This window comes from Hemitrygon akajei, chromosome 12 (genome assembly GCF_048418815.1).
Source record: "Hemitrygon akajei chromosome 12, sHemAka1.3, whole genome shotgun sequence".
NCBI lineage: Eukaryota > Metazoa > Chordata > Chondrichthyes > Myliobatiformes > Dasyatidae > Hemitrygon > Hemitrygon akajei.
This window is the reverse complement of record NC_133135.1, coordinates 72570150-72591622: the sequence shown is the minus strand read 5'-3', so window position 1 is coordinate 72591622 and position 21473 is coordinate 72570150. Positions and strand designations below refer to the sequence as shown.

Genomic DNA, 21473 nt, shown 5'->3' with positions numbered 1-21473 from the left:
ATCAGGAATGTCCACTTCCCTTTTCAGCTCATTGGAAATTGAATAAACAGACGGACAAGTTCAGGACTGGACTGAAATGTGGCAAGTAATATTTGTACCTTAAAGTGATGGACACTGAATTTCACTTACATTGCTTGATCTTCATCTGGATTACTCGTGCTGAGTCCCTACCATTCTAGAGCCACTATTGACCAGAAAATGGATTCAACCCAACACAAAACCACTGCAGCTGGGTACTCTTGGGTGCGTGATTCATCTCCCGACTAATCAAAGACTTTCCAGCATCTGGATGGCAGAGGTCAGGAAAGTGACAGAGTAATCTTCACTTGCCTGGATCATGAATCTCCAACAACTTTCAACAAACTTATCATCATCCAGGTCATGGCCATCACCATAAGCATTTATTGCCTCCACCAAAGGTGTAGAGTGACTGCAATGTGCATCATCTACAAATTGCTCTGCAGCTATTTGCCGAGGCTACTCTGATAATACAACGAAACCCCGATTTTACGTGCCCCAATTTAACGTGAATTCGGATATAATGCCATGAGTCATTGGACTCCATGTCCACGTCAATCCATACTTCCACTTCTCCAGCCTTGTATCCCTTTTGCCAATCAACTTCCTAGCTCTTGGCTTCATCCCTCCCCCTCCAGTCTTCTCCTATCATTTCGGGTCTCTCCCTCCCCCTCCCACTTTCAAATCTCTTAGAATCTCTTTTTTCAGTTAGTCCTGATGAAGGGTCTCGGCAAGATGCTGCCTGGCCTGCTGCGTTCCAACAGCATTTTGTGTGAGTCATTGGACACTTTTTTTTGTTCAAAATGGAACAAACTGCTAGAAAAAGAAAATCTTTTTCTGTGAAAGATAAGCTTCACACACTTGACGCGAACAAGACTAAAAGTCAAACTCAAGTTGCATGAGACCTTGGGATACCGGAATCAACACTTCGTGGCTGGAAATCTCACGAAGAAAAGTTACACACGTTGCTTTGCAAAGTAGAAGAAGCAGGACTAAAAGCCAAATGCCTGAAGACAGCCAAAGACGTCAGCCTCGATGAATCCCTGTACGAGTGGTTCATTCAAGCTCGCTCAGAAGGCCTTCCAATTTCCAGTCCTATTCTCAAAGCTCAAGCCGAGAAGTTTGACAAGCAGGTCAATGGAGAGACCTCACAGTTCAAAGCTAGCAATGGATGGCTAGGCCGGTTTAAACGCCAGCACAAGATGTGCGTGAGGCAGAGAAGCTGTCTGAATGGATACTGAATTCAAAGGTAATTTACTTGCCAGAAGGTAAACGTGCAAAAATGGGTCAAATAGGGCAAAAATAGGGGTGTTTTAGGATGTTAGGTCAACATTGGGTCAGTTTGAACACTGATTTTCTTGAACCCTGATTTAGCACGACCCCACTTCTCTCGCGATGGACCCAAACGATCGTGTTGTAATGGGGTTTCACTGTACCTCCCTGAACCTGTAACCTCAGCCACCAAGAAAAATATAATCTCAAACTCATGAGAATGCCACCACTTGCTAGTGTGTCCCCATGATACACTCTTTCCTGATGTGGGGATATATCACCTTCAACAACAATGTACCTAAAATACAGAGATCATGATCCTGCAGTACCATGGGAACACCTTCACAATGAGAGCAGTAGCAGTTCAAGACACTAGGTCAGTACTTCTGCCTTGAGTGTAATTAGGTATGGGCAGGAAACACTAGCCTTGCCAATGATGCCCACATATTGTAAAGCAATAAAAAGCTGTACAGACCAAGACATTGTTATCACTTGCTGCGTTAAGTATATGAAGCACTGTTTTTAAATGCAAGGGCTGAAATGACACAGATGTATGAAATGTTATCTGACTTCAGTGCTTTATGAAAACCTATGTATTATTATGCAAATTAGTAAATGGAATGATTAATCACAACTATACTTCCAAACTGGAACACAATTTTGACTGTAATTTGCACTCCAATTCCAATAAAGTCCAAAGATGATAAACTGCGATGGAACAGTTGGCTAGGGGAAACTTGGAAGCAGTCAACTAATGACATCATCAACACAGAACGGGAAGATCAACCACAATGCCCCCAGCTTTACTTTGCACAGAGAAAGGAAACAGCTATCAAACATGAAGTGTCTGCTTCCAGACAAACATTTGGACCTCTCTGTAAAAGAGAGTATTGGGCAGACACACCTTCAGATATTACACATCTGAGAAAAACAAAAATAGAGATTTAACAACCAAAGTGATCAGGCACTGTTGCACATTTAAAGTTAAGGATCATTTTGTTCTTCAGCAATACTTGCATCAAATGCCCCATTTTGTGATTAGCATGCTTACATCCACACATTTAGCTGCAGGTATTCCATGAAGAGACTTACATATTTGTATGCTGTTTTCATGGCAGGATTTGCTTTTGTCATTACTGTATTTATTAGAGCTCCACCTTTCTGCAAAGAAAAAAAAATTGGAATTAGAATCAGAATCAGAATAAGGACGTAAAACCAAGAAAAGGTGTATATAGTCTCACCTTGACTGTGCAGATCCATTGCTGATAAGACTTTGAACTTCCTGTGGATTAATTTGGAAATAATATCCATTATTACAGCTATTAATGCATTGAAATCAGTTCACAGAGGATTAACCCAAACGAATACCAAGAATAAGCAGAACAATGAAATTACCAAGAAAAATAGATTAATACTTCTTTCTGGTAAGCTATAGGAGAGCAAAGTTAATGTTCATATATTCAAAATTTAGAGGAAATATGGGGATATTTTAAGAATATGAGATCCATTTTCCTTTTTAAGTATTAGAACAAAGTTTCCAAAAGACATTTAAAAATCTCACCTTTCAGTTAAGACCTAAACCTCCCCCTCTCCGTTTTATATACAATTGCTACAACATTGCTCTGACCCCGATTATTCTATAATGTTCAGATACACCCACTGCCTATTCCTGAATTAGTGCAAAAAACTGAGCAAGTAATCCAAAATCACAGTGCTCTTCTACAATAATGTCAGCATTTGAAAGCAATCACTATCCCAACAAGACAAAATCAAATCACCTTGAACAAAATTAATGATCTAGTGACTGATCAATGGCCAGGCCTGCCATTAACCTAGACCAAGAGAAAGGAAAGGTGGGTGGATTTGTGTCATTTGAAATGTGACAATCTCAAGGGGTATAAAACTAGAACATCTCTAAAATATTAATAATGAGGATATATACTTTTAGGTTCTTACCTCCACTATAACCTCCAGCAGTGATCTCATCTTCAAAAATATCAGAAAATCCTTTCCCTGCATTTAATTTTTCCAATCTGCCATCAATAAACTAAAAGATAAAAAAGTGCAAGGTTCAGTGAAATTGGAAAAAAAAAACACATAATTAATGGGCGAGCTAGATTGTTCCAATTTAGTTCATTTTAAAAAGGAAAACTGAAGCATCTTCCTTTTTTTTTTACACTGCATATTACAAGATTCATTTCAAATCATCAGGTTAATGCTAGCTCATAGAACAATCCCATTCCCTGATTAGCATCATGGAGTTCCACAAGGAAACAGTGTTCTGTGATTGGGGAGGACGAGGATGAATCAATGGTTCACGGGCAGTTAGTTATTCTCAACTAGCTCTTGCGCGAATACAAGAATCGACCTTTGACGGTTGGGAAAAATGCAGCTAAGATTGGGAAGATTTTAGCCTCCTGCTATGCATGTTTATCTGAAGGAACACAATTTATGTGCAGAGCTGGAGTATTAACAGTTTAATAACAAACCCAATGGTCAGTTGTCAGGTTCACACAATGTAACTATTGGTGAAACATCAGAGAACTGACAGAGCCCACTGTCATTGGAACCAATACATAGCCTATAGAAACTCCCCTTTGGCAGCCTTGTGGCTCAAGCTATCGTAAAAAAAAATCACAACTTCGAAAGATTTTAGCATACTTCAGGATAAAGCTTTAAAAGTTTACCGTGTGGAACTTACAAAACCATACTCCTTTGAGTTTAGCATTCAAACCAAGGGAACTCAAACTGTTGGTTTTGTTACACAAAAATTTAGTTAACGTCTACAAATCCCACAGAAAATACAAATCAATATTACTACGTTATGGAGTGTTCAGCTGAAACGTATGCTTTTGGTCTAATGTTGAATGTTTGAAGCCAACTTCAGTTAACAGAATCTGTCTGTGGTGTTGCCTCCTTCTTCATGCCTCAGCATGAGAAACTAAGAAAACACAGGTCATTTCTTGGGAGGTAAAATTCAAACTCGCAAGGCTTTGTACCAGTCAACTTAATTTGTAAATATTATAAGGGCATGTTAAAATATATAGCCTTGTATTGATAGTTCAGTTCATAACTTTTTCAGATGATCAGATCTCATTAAATAATCCGTACAAAAGATTTCAACCTATTCCATGACAAATCCTTCAAAATTTACAGAACATTTAAAAAAAAAGCCTCCAATCAACTTGTTACAGTTTGATAGCATCAACCGCCATTTAAAAACACTTAGGCCAGAATTAGCTGTTGTTTTTGACTGACTGGCATTAGCATGATCAATGGAAATAGATTCACAGATTTCACAAGTCAAACAGCACAGGGTGTTTAGCGTGTATAGTAAGATGGCAGCATGTACAATTACAGCAGCTGCTATGGGGTCAATCAAAGGTGTATTTTCCTTTTTAAACACATTTTTTAATGATTGCAAGACCCTGCTGGACATTAAGAACTCAAAGTACTGTAGGTCTACCCCATTAGCGAGTTGCTCGTTGGCAGAGAAACTGAAGGAGCTGGTTTTGGTGAGGATCGTGCTGCATCAGAGGCATCGGTGTGTGAAGGAGATGTGTAGTCTAACGGCAAGTGATCGTCTTAGTCGCTTTTCTTGTGATCACAAGACCCCGTTGGATATTGTTAATGCGGGATGCCTCAAGTCCCATTTACTAATTTATCAGCGGGTGAGAGAGGAACTGCGTGGCCTCATTCCTAGTGGGGACTAGGCCTCGAGCTGTGGTATCATCTGTTTACGGCCACTCAGGGAAGAGACGTCAGTGGCGGTGCGCTCCATTGGAGGCAATGTGACACAACATCTAAGGTGGAGCCAGTGCTGCCCCCTAGTGTTTTCTTGGCAGAAGACAAGCCGTATTATGTTTGACTGCATACTTTTGCAACATTCTTGGACTCAGGGCCTTGGACTATATATGTTTTTGTATGACAGTATCTTACCGATATCTTACATGTGCTTGCTATCTTACTGTATGGGTGCTATATGTGATTTGTGCTGTGTGTGACAGCTGGTACCGTGTGCTGCCCTTGGCCCTGGAATAATGCTATTTCGTTTTGCCGTATTCAGGTATGATTGAATGACAATTAAACTTGAACTATGAACAGGCCCTTTGGCCCAACTTACTTGATACCCCGAATTATTTCCACTTCCCTGCGTTTGGACCAGGTCCTCTAAACCAGGGGTTCTAAACAGACCCCTTGTTAATGGTAGGGTCCATAACATAAAAAAGGTTGGGAAAGCCTGCTCTAAACCTTGCCTATCCATGCACTTATCCAGATGTCTTTTAAAGGTTGTGGTAGAGGCAGGGACAATTACGTTCTCTGGCAGCTTGTTCCATATGTCAACCACCTTCTGTGTGTAAAATGTACAACTAAGGTCACCTTTAACTCTTTACCTTCTCACCCTAAATCGATGCCCTGCAATTCTAGACTCCCTTACCTTGGGAAAAGGACCGTGACTATTCACTTCATGATGAAAAATATTTCTTTGACAGTGGAAGAAATAGAGTAAAATTATCCCAAACACCATGGAAGATTCAAGTAGAAGATAAATGTGCAATGGACTACTTATACTGAATGCAGATGTACTGCAGTCACTGGTAAGCTGATGCTGTGAGTTCAGTTGCTAATATGAAGCAGGCTAAGTTCCCGAAAAATCAAAACAATGGCAGAAGAAAATGGCATACAAATGATAGAAACCAGGCAGATATTCTATAACTTTATTGGACAAAGTCCTATTTATTTTAAATGGGCCCTTTTCCAAGAATAAAGGCCTTGGTTCATGGTCAGATCAGTGTATTTTATTGGATTTCACGTTGAGCAGAATAAGATAAAGACAACTGAGCTACCACAGAGCAGAAGTGTCTTTGAAGTGCCGGCTGCTATCGCTCTGACAACTCAAGAAATTCTTCTGCCATAAGATAGCACTTGATTCATTGTCATTCTCCACATACTACTAAATCACATCAACTTAACAGCATGAGACAAATTATCGATGTCTAAACAGATGTTGTATGACAACTTATTCAGTACATATTTACCTCTCAAAATGAGGTAATACTCATCTGTAAATGCATTTGGTAATCAGTTAGCAAACATGCAAGAACTAAGATGTGAATAACAACTTTTGAAAAGTGGTGAAAAAATATTTGACCTTATAATGATTCAGAAACTCTGAGTAGAGTTGAATGAAAAACATAAGAAGGGAAGTTTAATACAGAGTTGTGGATATTGTGGAGGACAATTTTATTTTCTAAGAATGACTCAGCAACACATGACAGATGTTACAGATAGTAATTTAGGTCCTCAGCATCAGCATGACCATTCCCTTCTCTTACCACCCTCCACAACCTCCACACTTCTTCTTGAGTGTTAGAAAAACATCACCGATGGACAAAATGTGCATAAGGATATCCAAATAATGGGATGATCTGCTTCGGTACCCATAATTTCCTAAAACTGGTGTTTATGGAATTTTAGAGAAAATTAAAGGTTTTTAATTAAAAAATGTCAATACATAAGAATTAGATCTGGATATGAGTTTGATGAGGAATCTCAATTAGATGGAGAATTAATGATTGGGTGGAGAATTAATGATTGCTCCATTTGCATTGGAGAACATTTGGAAGAGGTTTGATACTGATGAACTATTTTTGAAGATGAAAGAGGAACAAACTACTTTAAGTTACAAAAAGTGCAATTAGCGGAGGATTAAGATTCAAAGTGATTAGCATATGAACCAGGGTAGATGAGGAACAATAGCTGCAAGTTGTGATTTTAATTGTGGAAGCAGATTCACTGACAAATTGCAAAAGTTTGGTTAAATGACTTTGAGAGAGAAGCAGAAGTATAAAAGAACTGTGAAGAGAATATGAGGGAGAGAGATTAATTAGATACTCCACTGAAGACTCAGCTGAGAGACAATGGTTCAAAATAGCTTCTTCGTACTTCATTATTATGCAAACAGAATTGAGGTGGAGAGTTTTAGATCATTTGAGAGACAGACTGATATGTCTAAAGGAGTTAGACATTCCAGAAAGCTCAAGTTGAGAATAACTCAGGGAGGGAGAATATGCAGAGAAACATGGCTTGAGGAAACAATCTCAAATTAGATGTAGTATTTTTCAGAGATGCTTTGAAAACTAACTAATTGCAGTACACAGGTGACACACCTTCCACCCACCAAATACCGTGAGGCTTATGCTCCCTCAGTTCCTCTGGGTTGACAGATGCGAGGGATAAAGCAGTGAGCCAACTTCACATTTCACCCACAAGTTCTGCAAGTCCTAGTCTTTCTCTGAACAGTGATGTCATCTCTACCCACCAAGAACTTCTCCGTTGAGCATTTATCTATCTACCCGTAAAGCTAATTGCCTCAACTACTCTGTGACCCAAATTTAAACCACACTCTGGAAGAATTCCTCTTGAACTCCCTTTTGGAGTTATTAATGAAAGTCATAATCAGGACCCCTCCCAAGAAGTGGAAGCATCCTCCCCAAAGCCTGGCTGGCATCTGTCATCATAATTTTGAAGATCCCTAATGGCCACTGTTATGCTTTGCAACTCCAAAAAAAAGCTAATTGAAAGAAAAGCATGGAGCAGGAGATAACTCATGTACACTTCCTTTTTACTTTACTGAGGTGTGCACATATGACATGGTGGCATAATGACATATGCCCTTCATATATACGTCTTACATACAACCTGTAGCAGGTGAGACTTGTGACTGTGAAGCAATCTCAGGATCTGGGGCCTCTTCCTTGGTGGTTGTAGGAGTTGACTTTGGAACTTTAGGAAGTGGTTTCGACAGCTCTGGACACCTTTCTTCTGGACGTGTTGGCATCCCGAGGAAGCTGCTCAATCCGTTGATCTATCCCAGGCCACCAGACAAAGCTACGAGCTAATGCTTTTATTTTGACCTTGCCTAGATGACTGACATGTAGCTCCTCCAACACTTAAGCTTTCAGCTTGGATGGTACGGCAACTGTCAGTCCCCACAGAAGGCAACCCCTGTCAAGAGCAAGCTCACCCTGGTGCTGGTAAAGATGGGAGAAATTGAATTTCTGCTGTACATTCCAATCACTTTGGGTGGACATGTAGAACTGAGAGTGTGGGGCTTTTTCTGGTTTTCCTTTTGATCATCTCTACTGTAATCACTGGCACTTGGCCAAGTGGTTAAGGCGTTTGCCTAGTGATCTGAAGGTCGCTAGTTCGAGCCTTGGCTGACGCTGTGTGTGTCCTTGAGCAAGGCACTTAACCACACATTGCTCTGCGGTGATACCAGTGTCAAGCTGTATGGGTCCTAATGCCCTTCCCTTGGACAACATCGGTGGTGTGGAGAGGGGAGACTTGCAGCTTGGGCAACTGCCGGTCTTCCATTTTAAAAAAAAACCTTGTCCAGGCTTGCGTCCTGGAAACTTTCCAAGGCGCAAATCCATGGTCTAACAAGACTAATGGAGGCCTACCTACCTACCGTAATAGAGTGATTTTTGATGTACATTAGGGAGAATACGTCAAGAGTAGTATCCTTTTTTGTAAATTTTTTCAGGTACAACAGAACAATTCATCAGCATTTCCATGATTAGGTATCCTTTTGAATTTGATCTTGTAATTGTGTCCTCCAGGAATTGGAACCCATCTCTGTATTTGTGCTGCAGTTAGTGAAACACCCTTTTGTGGATTGAAAATGAACACTAACTGTTCAAAGTAGTAATGAAGATAAACTCTCTCCCATACAAGTTCTGGTTGAAATGTTTTACCAGACTCATGGCCTCTCTGTCAATCCATGAGTAATTTTTCCCTTCTGCGGTAAGACTATCATGCAAAGGCTATAGATGTTCATTTCCCTCATGACATATGACATGACCGCATCTACATTCCTTAAGGCGAGGAATAACAGGCAAGCTTCAAAGAATAAGGTGGACCACAATGTGTGAGTACAGTGTCTGACGTCACCATTTCCTTTTGTGTTCTGGAACATCACCTCACACTGCTTTGTCCATTGCCATTTCTTCCCAATCAGTAGTAATGAATTCAAGGGGTGGAGCACAGTAGCCCCACAATGTTGGCCCTTCTGCTTTAACCACATACAAGACCAATGTGGTCCATTGGTTACTGTATTTCACTGTTACAAATGTCATTATCTTTTCTCCAGTGTAAGTTCTTAGTTGGTTATCTGCAGGTTTCAGTTCAGTATCTCTGAACTTCAAGGTTAAAGGGGAAGCCTTTTAGGACTGAGATGAGGAAAAACTTCTTCACACAGACAGTGGTGAATCTGTGGAATTTTCTGCCACAGGAAACAGTTGAGGCCGGTTCATTGGCTATATTTAAGAGGAAGTTAGATATGGCCCTTGTGGCTAAAGGGATCGGGGGGTATGGAGAGAAAGCAGGTACAGGGTTCTGAGTTGGATGATCAGCCATGATCATACTGAATGGCAGTGCAAGTTCAAAGGGCTGAATGGCCTACTCCTGCACCTATTTTCTATGTTTCTAAATACTGTACTTTTCAAACTCATTTTGTGAAATGACTGCAATAGCTAAGTCAGTGTCCAATTCCATTTTAACTAATTTACTTCAGGTGTAAGCCATAGTCATCGTCTCTTGTTAGTTTTCACATTGTAACTCTCAAGGCTACGTAGTCCATTGTCACTCTCATTACAATCAGATTTTTCTATCAACAGCATACAGATTAGTGCTCTTTTTGAAACTGCAACTTGATTTTTTAGCTTTTTCTCTTCCTTGTGCAGTCCATTTATTTTTGTCTGCCCGACATGTTCTTTGTATGTTTCCTACTTTATTGCATTTTCTGCAAGTTCCACCTTTAAACCTGCATTAGTCAGGTGTACAAGTCCCTGCACAATGGCAACATAATTTGTATGTCGTGTTCATTCCTGAAAGCTCCAGCATTGTATCTCACTCCCTTTTTTGGCACAATTTCAGCATTTCTACAGCCTGTATTGAAGTATACTTGCAATGATCAAGATAACTGTATGGTGCAAAATGAGGCTTTTCAATCTGTGTCAACACTTGCCAAACTCAGACCCTTTTCTGTTCCCAGTGCAGGATTTTTCTCTCCAAGTATATAGTATTGCCCCAGCAGCTTTTCCATATTACAATAAACTTCTGTTTTGATCGTACCTGCTTGAAGAGTTGAAGTTGCACAGCATTTTGAAGGAAGTGTTTTATAGTGCTGGTTCGATGGGCCACATAACTCTCTTCACAAAATGTAATTGGCTCTCCCTGAAATTAAACATTTAAGAAAATTATTCAAACACAAAATTTTCTTCTTAACAATTCACAGCATGTATATTTCTAATGCTATTGTGTTTTTTTTCCTAAAGAGGACTTGCAATGATCCAGACCAATGTATTACGTTAATAAAAAACACAGATTATGTTCTATGTCGTCAAAGCAATGGTCAACAGGGAGCTTAGAAGATTCCATCTTAACACGTGAGAAACAAACTTCTCATTACTTAAAATATGTATAAGATGACTGAAACTAACTTCATTTAAAAATATAAAAATAAGTTATAGCGAATTAAGCAGAAAGCAAATTATTAACTGTCCTGCTCTAAAAACAAAAGGATCTAGTACTTTCCCAGCATAGATGACAAATAAACTTCATCAGAAGATGGCTGAGTTTGTCACTGAAACATCGGTTATAATTGATACCTGTACCTGGCTGGAAGCCCAAGAAGTTTAGTCATCCTGTTCTAATTTCCATTAACGAATGACCATACAATTACACATTAGCAAGTGTGCTTTACTCTTGAACTATTATATTAAATCTGGATATGGATACTGAATCAGTTACTGGTTTGTGCCAGTGAAAAATGTGTGTATAATTGGGCAGAGTGAGTTCGGGTGCTGTATCTCTAAATAAAAAAATAATTAAAAATCTCAGTACCAACTGAAATAGAAACCTCAAAGTTAGAAGGGAATACAATGTTTATCTGCATAGGTAGAGCACCAACAGTTTAAAAAAAAGCAACTGTTATTTCCCAGGTTCACATAATGCACCTCTTGGTGCAAGATCAGAGAACAGATACAGTCCACTGCCATGGAAACCGACACATACTCTATAGAAAACCCACTTTGACACGCTTGTGGCTCAATTACTGTATAGATTATTTTTGGCTTAACAGTTGGCATTTATATTTGCTTGGCTCATGCCATTTTTTGATAGCTATTTCTCACTGTCTGATTCAAACTGGACAGGACAGCTAAAGCCTAAGAAAGAGGTAGACCAAAACACACCTATGAAACACATAGGACCATCACAGAAAAAACGCACGAACATTACAGGTTATAGTAACAATCACATCTATATACTCACTCAAAAGGCTTAGCAACTACTGCGTATTCTATGGTGCCAGAAATCCTGCTAGCTTTAAATTCTGTTTAACAAATCTGTATGACTTTAAGAAACTCAAGATCCAAGGAACTGTTAAACTGCTGCCTTCCGAAGTCAAAGAAGAAGATGTGAAAACATATGAAGAAATGAGCAACTTTTGTGCAAAATATACACGATCTATGTAAGGAATTTTAAAAAGACATCAAGTGACAATGGCCTAGAACTTCCTCTATACGGGATGAAAGCCAAGATGGTCAATGGTTTCAAAAGGGGACTGGATAAAGTGGGGGCATGGGACTGATTGCATTGCTCTGCAGCGAGCTGGAATACACTCAATGGGCATAAGAACTCCCTTCAGTACTGTAATACCTTATATCCCAATACAGATATTTTTATTTTTATTGCAAACATTCAAAAGCAAATGTATGAGATGCTATGAAGGTTTAAACACATGAAGGAAAACCTATCTACAAATTTGCTTGAGGAAAACTAATTACCATTTAAATGGACTGTGCAGCACTACTTTCATATTCTAGATCTGTGCTTCTTTCATAGAACACAGTAAACAATTTTCTTCTGAAATGTAATGGGAGCAAGTTATATTTATTGCCAATCTATTAATATTGGCAAGCATTGTCAGATGTTTTCATGCTGATTAACAAGTTGATGTGCTGACTGAAAAGGGTATGGAGGTGGAGAGATAGTAAAAAATCTGTAATAACTTGGTTGCATGTTGTGGAAAAGTAGTTGCAAATTGAGACTTGCTGTATACCAATGAAATACTTCATATTTAATATGTTACGAAAATGGAGAAATAAACTAAAAACAGGAAAGTTTCAATTTAGATGTTGTAAAACAGTCTATAAATTATCTAGAGATGATCCAGATGATAAGGACCCTCCCATGCATCAAATAACTTCAAACGTGAAACAGCTATTTGAATAATATACATACTTTTGAATCACCTTGAAATGCAAATGTAAGTTGTATGCAAGATAAAATGCACAAAAAATGGGGTTGTGAAGATTTCTTTGAATCTTAATGTTTATTCATAATACATTATAATAAATCATTACAAAAGCCCATATTTCTGTCAGGTAGACAGAAAATGATAATGTAATGGAAATTGCAAAGACTCTCTGGAGTATGGTTTTCATTTCTGGCTGCACTCAAAGGACACTGTAAAAGAAGCCAAAATTCCAAATGTGATGTTAATAGCGATTCATACAATCATGGAGTGGGAACAACATTAACAATCTTTGCACTATAGTTTGCAATCCATCAACAATCAACTACTATTAAGGCCAACGAGTAGCTTTTAAATACAAACAAAGCAGTGACCTACAAGGCTGGGAAGGAAAAAATATTACCCTAGATTAGTTACAATGCATTAAGATGACAAAATTGGGCTTGTTCTACTTCACATCCTAACTGCTGAAAATTCTTCAGTAGGGTGAATTAAAAAGGTCCACTTTAGTAATTAAAACTAGATCAAGACAGCAGATAATTACAATTTTCAGATGGTTTATTAAGAAAACTCTGCAGATCTGTGACAAAGGCAGAAAATGCTTGAAACACTCAATGGGTCAGGCAACATTCGTAGAAAGAGAGATTGTGTCCATGTTTCAAATCAAAGACACCGTCAGAACTGGGAAAGAGAGAAAACAATCTACATCTTTCCCAGGTGTGATTAAACATTTTTGATCTGAAATGTTAACTCTTGTTTCTCACTTCCGTAGATGCTGCCTGATCTGCTGAGAGTTTCCAGCATTTTCCGCTGTTTTAATTCATTTTTCAGGATCTGAGTGCCTCTAGAATGGTCAGGATTTACCACCCATCCCAATTGCTCCAGAAATGTTGGTGGTGATTTGCCTTTATGATCTACCTCAGGATGGCGTAGGAGTTGGAGGATGAACAAACAGGGGCTGCCGTGGTCCTTTTTGCTGGTAGAGCTTAGTGGTTTGGGAGCAGCTTCCGTAAATATCTGCAATACATTTTGGAGTGGACACGATAGTGAAGGGAATTAATGTTTAGAATGGACTGGGTGCCAAACAAATTGGAAACACTGGCCTGGATGTGCTGAAGTTTCTTGAGCATTGCTCTCATCTGGACTTGTACCTGGTGGACAATTGAAAGGCATTGACCTGAGAGGAGGTGAATCACTTGCTAATGGATACCAAGCCTACAATATGCACAGTGTTTGTATAGCCGATTCTGTAGTTTCTATCAGCAATCAGACAGAGGATGCTAAGATTAGTTGTTAATAGAGTTGATGTAGTGCTGGAGACAGTCAATGCGTGACACTTCTGTGGTGTAAATGTTAATTGCTACTTGTCAGTCTGTGCCTGAAAATTATCCAGGTCTTGCTGCTTGCACTGACTGCTGATTGCATAATAGTCATTTCCACTTGAACAGCCATTTATGACTGATCTAAGGACATTGGTTAAACACCTGAAAATGTTTGGCCCTGGGACACTGCATGAGGAACTCCTCCAATGATGTCCTGGACCATGATGAGTAAATTTCAAGAACAATCCTCGGTTGTGGGAGGCATGCCTTCAGCCAATGGAATGCATTTTCTTTTATGCTTGTTGACATCAGTTTTCTTAGTGCACATTGATGCTGCTCTGAGTCAAATGCTGTCTTTGTGTTCCAAACAAATTTCTGTGCCACGTTTGGACCAAAACTGCGAAGGATTTGGAGCTGTGTGATCTTGGGGAGAATCTACACTGTGCACTAGTGTTGGGAGGATTATTGGCGAGCATCACTTGATAGCACCATTGGCAACAACTTCCAACACTTTGCTGATGATCAAGAGTCCATTATTGATTTGGGTAAGAATTTGATAAACTGGATTTGTCCTGCTATTTTTGTGAAAAGATATAACTGAGCAATCAACTATATTGTCAGGATTTTGTCAGTTGTAATGATATTGGAGCTGTTTGGCTAGAGATATTCTGGATTGTAAATCACTGCAGTGCTGATCTACAATGAAAGTATCCATAAATCTGTCAGAATCCATGTCTTTTATTTCTGCTGCTTGCTGGCACAACGTTAAACTTGCCTTTGTGTATTTGTGTAACTGGCTGGTTTTCATCCCTCCAACCCAAAAGGGTTAAAGTTAAGAATCCTGCATGTGCATATATCTTACTTTGACAAAATTAATTTAGTCTGTAAATTAGTTGTGAAATTACAGCAGGAGCTTGGAATGCAGTTAATGCAGAGGGACTCTCTTGTTATCTTATAGGGGAGTGAGCAGTAGTATTATTCCATTTTTGATGCTGAAGTAGCATATCAAAGGTTGACCTAGTGCTGGCAAAGACAGGGCCATGTTAATCATAAAACATGGGCTTCTCTTCACTGAAAGCTGACAAGTGAAACCATTTATCAGCCTACCCAGGGCCACGTTTCTGCAGGGGAGCACAACTTCCAAATCTAAAGTAGGGCTTCAAAGACACAATGAATGGAAAACAACTACTATATGCTTTCCTTAAAATGAATGGAAAACAACAATATGCTTTCCTTAAAATAATTTTATATACACTCCCTTATTTCAGTATTTTAACTGTGCAGGTAAATATATGGGAGCCAAGAAATTTAGGTAGAAAAATTCAAGCCTATTATTTATTTTATTTAGACATACAGCAAGGAATAAGCCTTTCTAGTCCTTTGAGCCATGCCAGCAGCAATCACCAATTTTTAACTCTAGCCCAGGGATTTCCAACCTGGGGTCCATGGGTCGCTTGTTTAATGGTGTTTGTCCATGCCATAAAAAAGGTTGGCAACCCCTAATCTAGCCTAATTACAGGATATTTCACAATGACCAATTAACCTACTAACCGGTACGTCTTTGGAATATGGGAGTACTTGGAAGAAACTTAGACATTATACGTGGATGAAGTACCAACTCCTGCTGGAATTGAGCTCTGAACTCCAGCGTCCTGAACTGTAATAGTGTCCTGCTAACTGCTACATTAACATGGCACCAGAGTTGTTGCAACCATGAGCATTTATCCGACACATTGAACTCAGAGAAGCATCCAACGGGGCTTCTCTGCAGAGTGTTCAAACAAAGTTGTTTCCACAACGTGCCTGATGTACACAGTACAAGCAGGAGATCTGGAAGGCACAGGATCGAGGAACCAATGTGTAATATGCTGCAAAAGGGATACAGATACCCAACAGGATCCAGCTGGTACAGAGCTAATGGCAGTGCTGTAGATTGTGGGGTAGCACTGGATACCATAGTTAGTGGTGCCGCCGCATAGCTCCTGTTACCCATGGTCAATCATGACTACTGCCTGTGAGGAGTTTGCACGTTGTCCCTCTGACTGCCTGCTTTTTCCCTGGGTCATCCCACATCCTAATGATGTGCATGTTGGTGGGTTAATTGGCCACTGTACATTACTCATGTAGGTGGGCTATAAGAGGGAAATTGATTGGTATTGGGGGGGATGGGGGCAGGGGGAGTGAACAAGTTACAAGGAAATAGTGGGGAGAGCGGTGAATGGGATTAAGAGGAATCTCTGCAAGGCAGCACAGATTTGAAAGGCTGAATGCACTCCAATGAAATATGGTTGGGGCTCCATCGTGACTGTGCAATTTAATATTATTCCAGTATACAGTTATTTCAATGATAGCTTGATCCATGAAAGCAGCTTTCCAACTTTACATTAAAATTTATTTTGATGATACACCGTGTAATAAATCATTTCTTCAAACTGAAATGATGTACTTCAAAAATAACAATATAAAATCAAAACAACCTTCAGCAAAACAAGCTTATTGCAATAAAATAGCCTGAAGCAACAAGGGCTTGAAAGGATTAAAGTTTTTATAAATATATTTTTTCTCATCACTATGATATTCAGACAGTTATTTCAAAGCTATCTGCAAGTCTGACCCTCAAAATGGGAACATTCATATTTGAAGTGTGTCAGTATTATGAACACAGACAATACCCCTTTAATCTTTGAGAGGATGAAAACTTTACATGTTGTAACATTCTGATACAAATGGATACATTTTTTGGCTGTGTTTCAGAGTTCTGGCAGTTAATAGCACTGGGAATTACTGCTGCCAAGACCTATTACACATGACTTCTTCCCCATTGAGGAATACCAAAATGTTGTCAGCAAAAACTCTGAACTGTAGATCAGATTATTCAAAGAAAAACCATTAAAAGCAAACTCCAATAGGTACTTTTCTCCCTTTCTAGAGTTGGATCAGGAGCTTTGTGTTTAAATCCAGTTTCTATTCAAAGCAAAAGCACAAGAAGAAAATAAATCAAACAAGCCTTTCTTTTTTTTTTTAAACTTTTTTTATTGTTTTCAAATAGTTACAAAATAAAAGTGTATGAGAAATAAATAGTATTTTTAGTACTGAAGAAAATAGGAAAAAAGAAAATAGATAGCAAACTAGACTAAATGCAAGCTATCTTTTTTACCTGTGAGATTTGTGTCTGTATCTAACGTGGAATGATTTTTTTAAGCTTAGAATAAGACTAAGTAGCTTTAATCACCTGCTGGAAAATGTTGCTACCAAACACTAAATTAGCTGCAATTCAACATCAAAAGGGCAACTCATGTGGGGCTCACAAAATGGCTGCTGCTCTGACAAGGTCTAAGCATGGTCTTAAAAGAACAGCAAGTGATGGAAAAACAGAACGGATTCACGAGAAGTGACAGAGGATGGTTTCAAGATGCTTAACAATGGGGCCCACAGTTACAGGTTGGAAGAAAGGTGAATGTATAAGAGGCACAGAGAAATTGAAAGTTGGCAGACAGGGTCATGGCTATAAATTCACAGGAAAATAGCCGCAAAATGGCAAGATGGTAATTAATAAAGATATTAAGGGACTAGGAAGCACCGTCAATCATACATGGTGCAGAATAATGCAAAGGTGAATATATCACATGGAGAACAGGCTAACAAAGAAAACACTGGCACTCACAGCACGTGTAAAGAAACCAAATTGGAACAATCTTGCTGGCATGTACTTCTTGTCTGCAATATCTTGTCAAGATGCAGAGGGCTTACCTAGCTGCCCCAGAACTCTGATGTAACCTGAGAGGTGGTGAAACTTCCATAGATGTATTGAAGCCCTACCTACAAGACATCCGAAAAAGCAGTGAAAGCTGGCAAAGGCCCAAAACTGGTGAGTGTTTCAAAATATCCATCACTCAGATGCCGATACAAATGATTAAAAATAGAATAACTTTTCAAAATAATGGGTGAATTTTTCAAGAATAATTAAGAATGGTACACAAAAATAATTGAGAGTGAATTGCTTTCCTCTGGATTCTGTTTACGATGGTCAACAGTGAAAGCAAACAAGAGCAGATCATTTGGCCCCTGCTGGTGCCTCTGCTTTTCCATAAGGTGACAGCAGACCTTAATCCACAGTGCCACATTCACCCTAAATCCATATCCTGGTCATGGGGTAGTGCATATTTAATTAGCAACCTTCACTGACTGATGAAGTCACTGTGTTCACAGACCAGGTAACAAAACTAACTGACCCAATAAATGTGTCACCTCTGTCACAAAACAGTAGAACTTCAGTCAAAATACTGAAGAGTCAGTATGCTTTATAAACCAAGTGTTGTATTCAGAATGTATTGAAATAAAAATTTCCAAGAAATATTGAGATTCTCTCGCATTTTAAGCATTACTTTTTTTTATATCCCAGCAGTTCCATTTTTGCTCAGTAACTCACACAGATCTGAATGGTTCCAAATCAGATCCTGAACAGCAATGATAGAACTGACCTCAGTCACACCAGTTTGGATAGGAATGCGAGTCTTCCAGAATGACAGACACAAGGGAAAATCGGGAGAAGATTTCACACGGAGCAAGGGGAATATAATGTTCAGCGTACAAAAACTAAACGTAACGGAACTCAGTTCCCAAAGTCCAAAGAGAAAGGTCAGAAAAACGTGTATTGTCATTCGAACTCATGAACCAATTTATTTACCTTCATGGGTATTTGTCATGGAAAAAAAGGATTTTTTTAAACAATAATTTCATGCATTTTGGGATATGAAGAGTTAAGAGCAGCTCCATGATCTGCTGGCACTAAAAATGCATGCTTTCTAAGTCTTCTGATAGAACCGAAGAAGCCAATATAATGCATCAACAATTCTCTTCATTCATTAGGAACTAGAATGCTTTCTAGGCTTTCGTCCCAGAGGAAACCCAATCAAGATTTTAAAATAAGCCTTTCTTTTCATTCATCGGATTACCAGCACCATGTTTTACTTAACAACTAAATAAACAACAGACTCCAAGATGGGAATGAGTCACTTTTCTTCCATATAATTGGTTCAAGGTACATTAGCTCATACTGCAGCATCCTTCCCCTCATGCAGTGATCTCTTACTGCTCCCGATTATTAAAAAGCAACAAAACACTGGCTCATTTTCTTCTGATAGAAAACTGACACAAACGAGGAAATACTCTACAAACAATTTAGGCAAAGCTAATTATTGCACATGAAAAAAACTGAGTTCATGTATCCTGCAGAGACATGATGAGTATTTTAAGAACTGTACATAAGCAGCAGAGTAAGTATATAGAACACACATGTAGCCCATAAAACAATGTTGTTGAAGCACCACTTGTACCAGCATTTTCTAAATATGAGGAATGAATGGGCAATTACTAAATTCCGATATGAACTTGGATGACCTCCTGTGACATTGCTCAACGGAGATGATTGACAATAGACAATAGACAGTAGGTGCAGGAGTAGGCCATTTGGCCCCTAGCCAGCACCACCATTCACTGTGATCATGGCTGATCATACACAATCAGTACCCAGTTCCTGCCCTCTCCCCATATCCCTTGACCCCACTATCTATAAGAGCTCTATCTAACTCTCTCTTGAATGCATCCAGAGACTTGGCCTCCACTGCCTTCTGGGCAGAGCATTCCACATATCCACCACTCTCTGGGTGAAAAAGTTTTTCCGCATCTCTGTTCTAAATGGCCTACCCCTTATTCTTAAACTGTGGCCTCTAGTTCTGGACTCACCCATCAGTGGGAACATGCTTCCTGCCTCCAGCGTGTCCAATCCCTTAATAATCTTATACGTTTCAATCAGATCCCCTCTCATCCTTCTAAATTCCTGTGTATACAAGCCCAGTCGCTCCAATCTTTCAACGTATGACAGTCCTGCCATTCCGGGAATTAACCTTGTGAACCTACACTGCACTCCCTCAATAGCAATAATGTCCTTCCTCAAATTTGGAGACCAAAACTGCACACAATACTCCAGGTGGGGTCTCACCAGGGCCCTGTACAGCTGCAGAAGGACCTCTTTACTCCTATATACAATTCCTCTTGTTATAAAGGACAGCATGCCATTAGCTTTCTTCACTGCCTGCTGTACCTGCATGCTTGCTTTCATTGACTGATGTACAAGAACACCTAGATCTTGTTGTACTTCCCCTTTTCCTAACTTGACTCCATTTAGATAGTAATCTGCCTTCCTGTTCTTGCCACCAAAGTGGATAACCTCACATTTATCCACATTAAACTGCATCTGCCATATATTTGCCCACTCACCCAACCTGTCCAAGTCACCCTGCATTCTCATAACATCCTCCTGACATTTCACACTGCCAGCTTTGTGTCATCAGCAAATTTGCTAATGTTTCTTTTAATCCCTTCATCTAAATCATTAATGTATATTGTAAACAGCTGCGGTCCCAGCACCGAACCTTGCGGTACCCCACTGGTCACAGCCTGCCATTCCGAAAGGGACCCGTTAATCGCTACTCTTTGTTTCCTGTCAGCCAGCCAATTTTCAATCCATGTCAGTTCTCTGCCCCCAATACCATGTGCCCTAATTTTGCCCACTAATCTCCTATGTGGGACTTTATCAAAAGCTTTCTGGAAGTCCAGGTACACTACATCCACTGGCTCTCCCTTGTCTATTTTCATAGTTACATCCTCAAAAAACTCCAGAAGATTAGTCAAGCATGATTTTTCCTTCATAAATCCATGCTGACTCGGACTGATCCTTCTACTGCTATCCAAATGTGTCGTAATTTCCTCTTTTATAATTGACTCCAGCATCTTTCCCACCACTGATGTCAGGCTAACCGGTCTATAATTCCCTGTTTTCTCTCTCTCTCCTTTCTTGAAAAGTGGGACAACATTAGCCACCCTCCAATCAGCAGGAACTGTTCCTGAATCTATAGAACATTGGAAAATGATTACCAATGCGTCCACGATTTCTAGAGCCACCTCTTTAAGTACCCTGGGATGCAGACCATCAGGTCCCAGGGACTTATCAGCCTTCAGACTCAACAGTCTATCCAACACCGTTTCTTGCCTAATATAAATTTCCTTCAGTTCATCCTTTACCCTAGTTCCTTTGGCCACTATTACATCTGGGAGATTGTGTCTTCCCTCCTGAAGACAGATTTAAAGTACCTGTTCAACTCGTCTGCCATTTCCTTGTTCCCCATAATAAATTCACCCGTTTCTGTCTTCAATGGCCCAATTTTAGTCTTAACTATTTTTTTGCTATTCACATACCTAAAGAAGCTTTTACAATCCTCCTTTATATTCTTGGCTAGTTTACCTTCGTACCTCATTTTTTCTTGGCGTATTGCCTTTTTTGTTATCTTCTGTTGCTCTTTAAAAGCTCCCCAGTCCTCCAGTTTCCCGCTCATCTTTGCTATGTTATACTTCTTGGTAACAGTCTTGAATACAATGCACATGATACCAGTGCAAATCTACAGACACATTTAATGAAAAAGTCATCCAACTAGTATCATATGTGTCCCTTGTCTGGGACCATGTATTGGGTTGAATTTTGG

The 21473-nt window shown here is 39.5% G+C and overlaps 1 protein-coding gene across 2 annotated transcripts in view; it reads right to left on the bottom strand.

Annotated features, from left to right (window-relative positions):
* Nucleotides 1-21473, bottom strand: part of dennd1b (DENN/MADD domain containing 1B) — a 328593-nt gene that overhangs the window by 47841 nt on the left and 259279 nt on the right. For both annotated transcript variants that reach the window (XM_073063504.1, XM_073063505.1), the window contains 4 exons: nucleotides 10426-10527; nucleotides 3247-3337; nucleotides 2532-2572; nucleotides 2383-2451 (listed from right to left, as the gene is read on the bottom strand). In XM_073063504.1, coding sequence (XP_072919605.1) covers nucleotides 2383-2451; nucleotides 2532-2572; nucleotides 3247-3337; nucleotides 10426-10527 — 303 coding nt within the window. The remainder of the gene's footprint in view (nucleotides 1-2382; nucleotides 2452-2531; nucleotides 2573-3246; nucleotides 3338-10425; nucleotides 10528-21473) is intronic.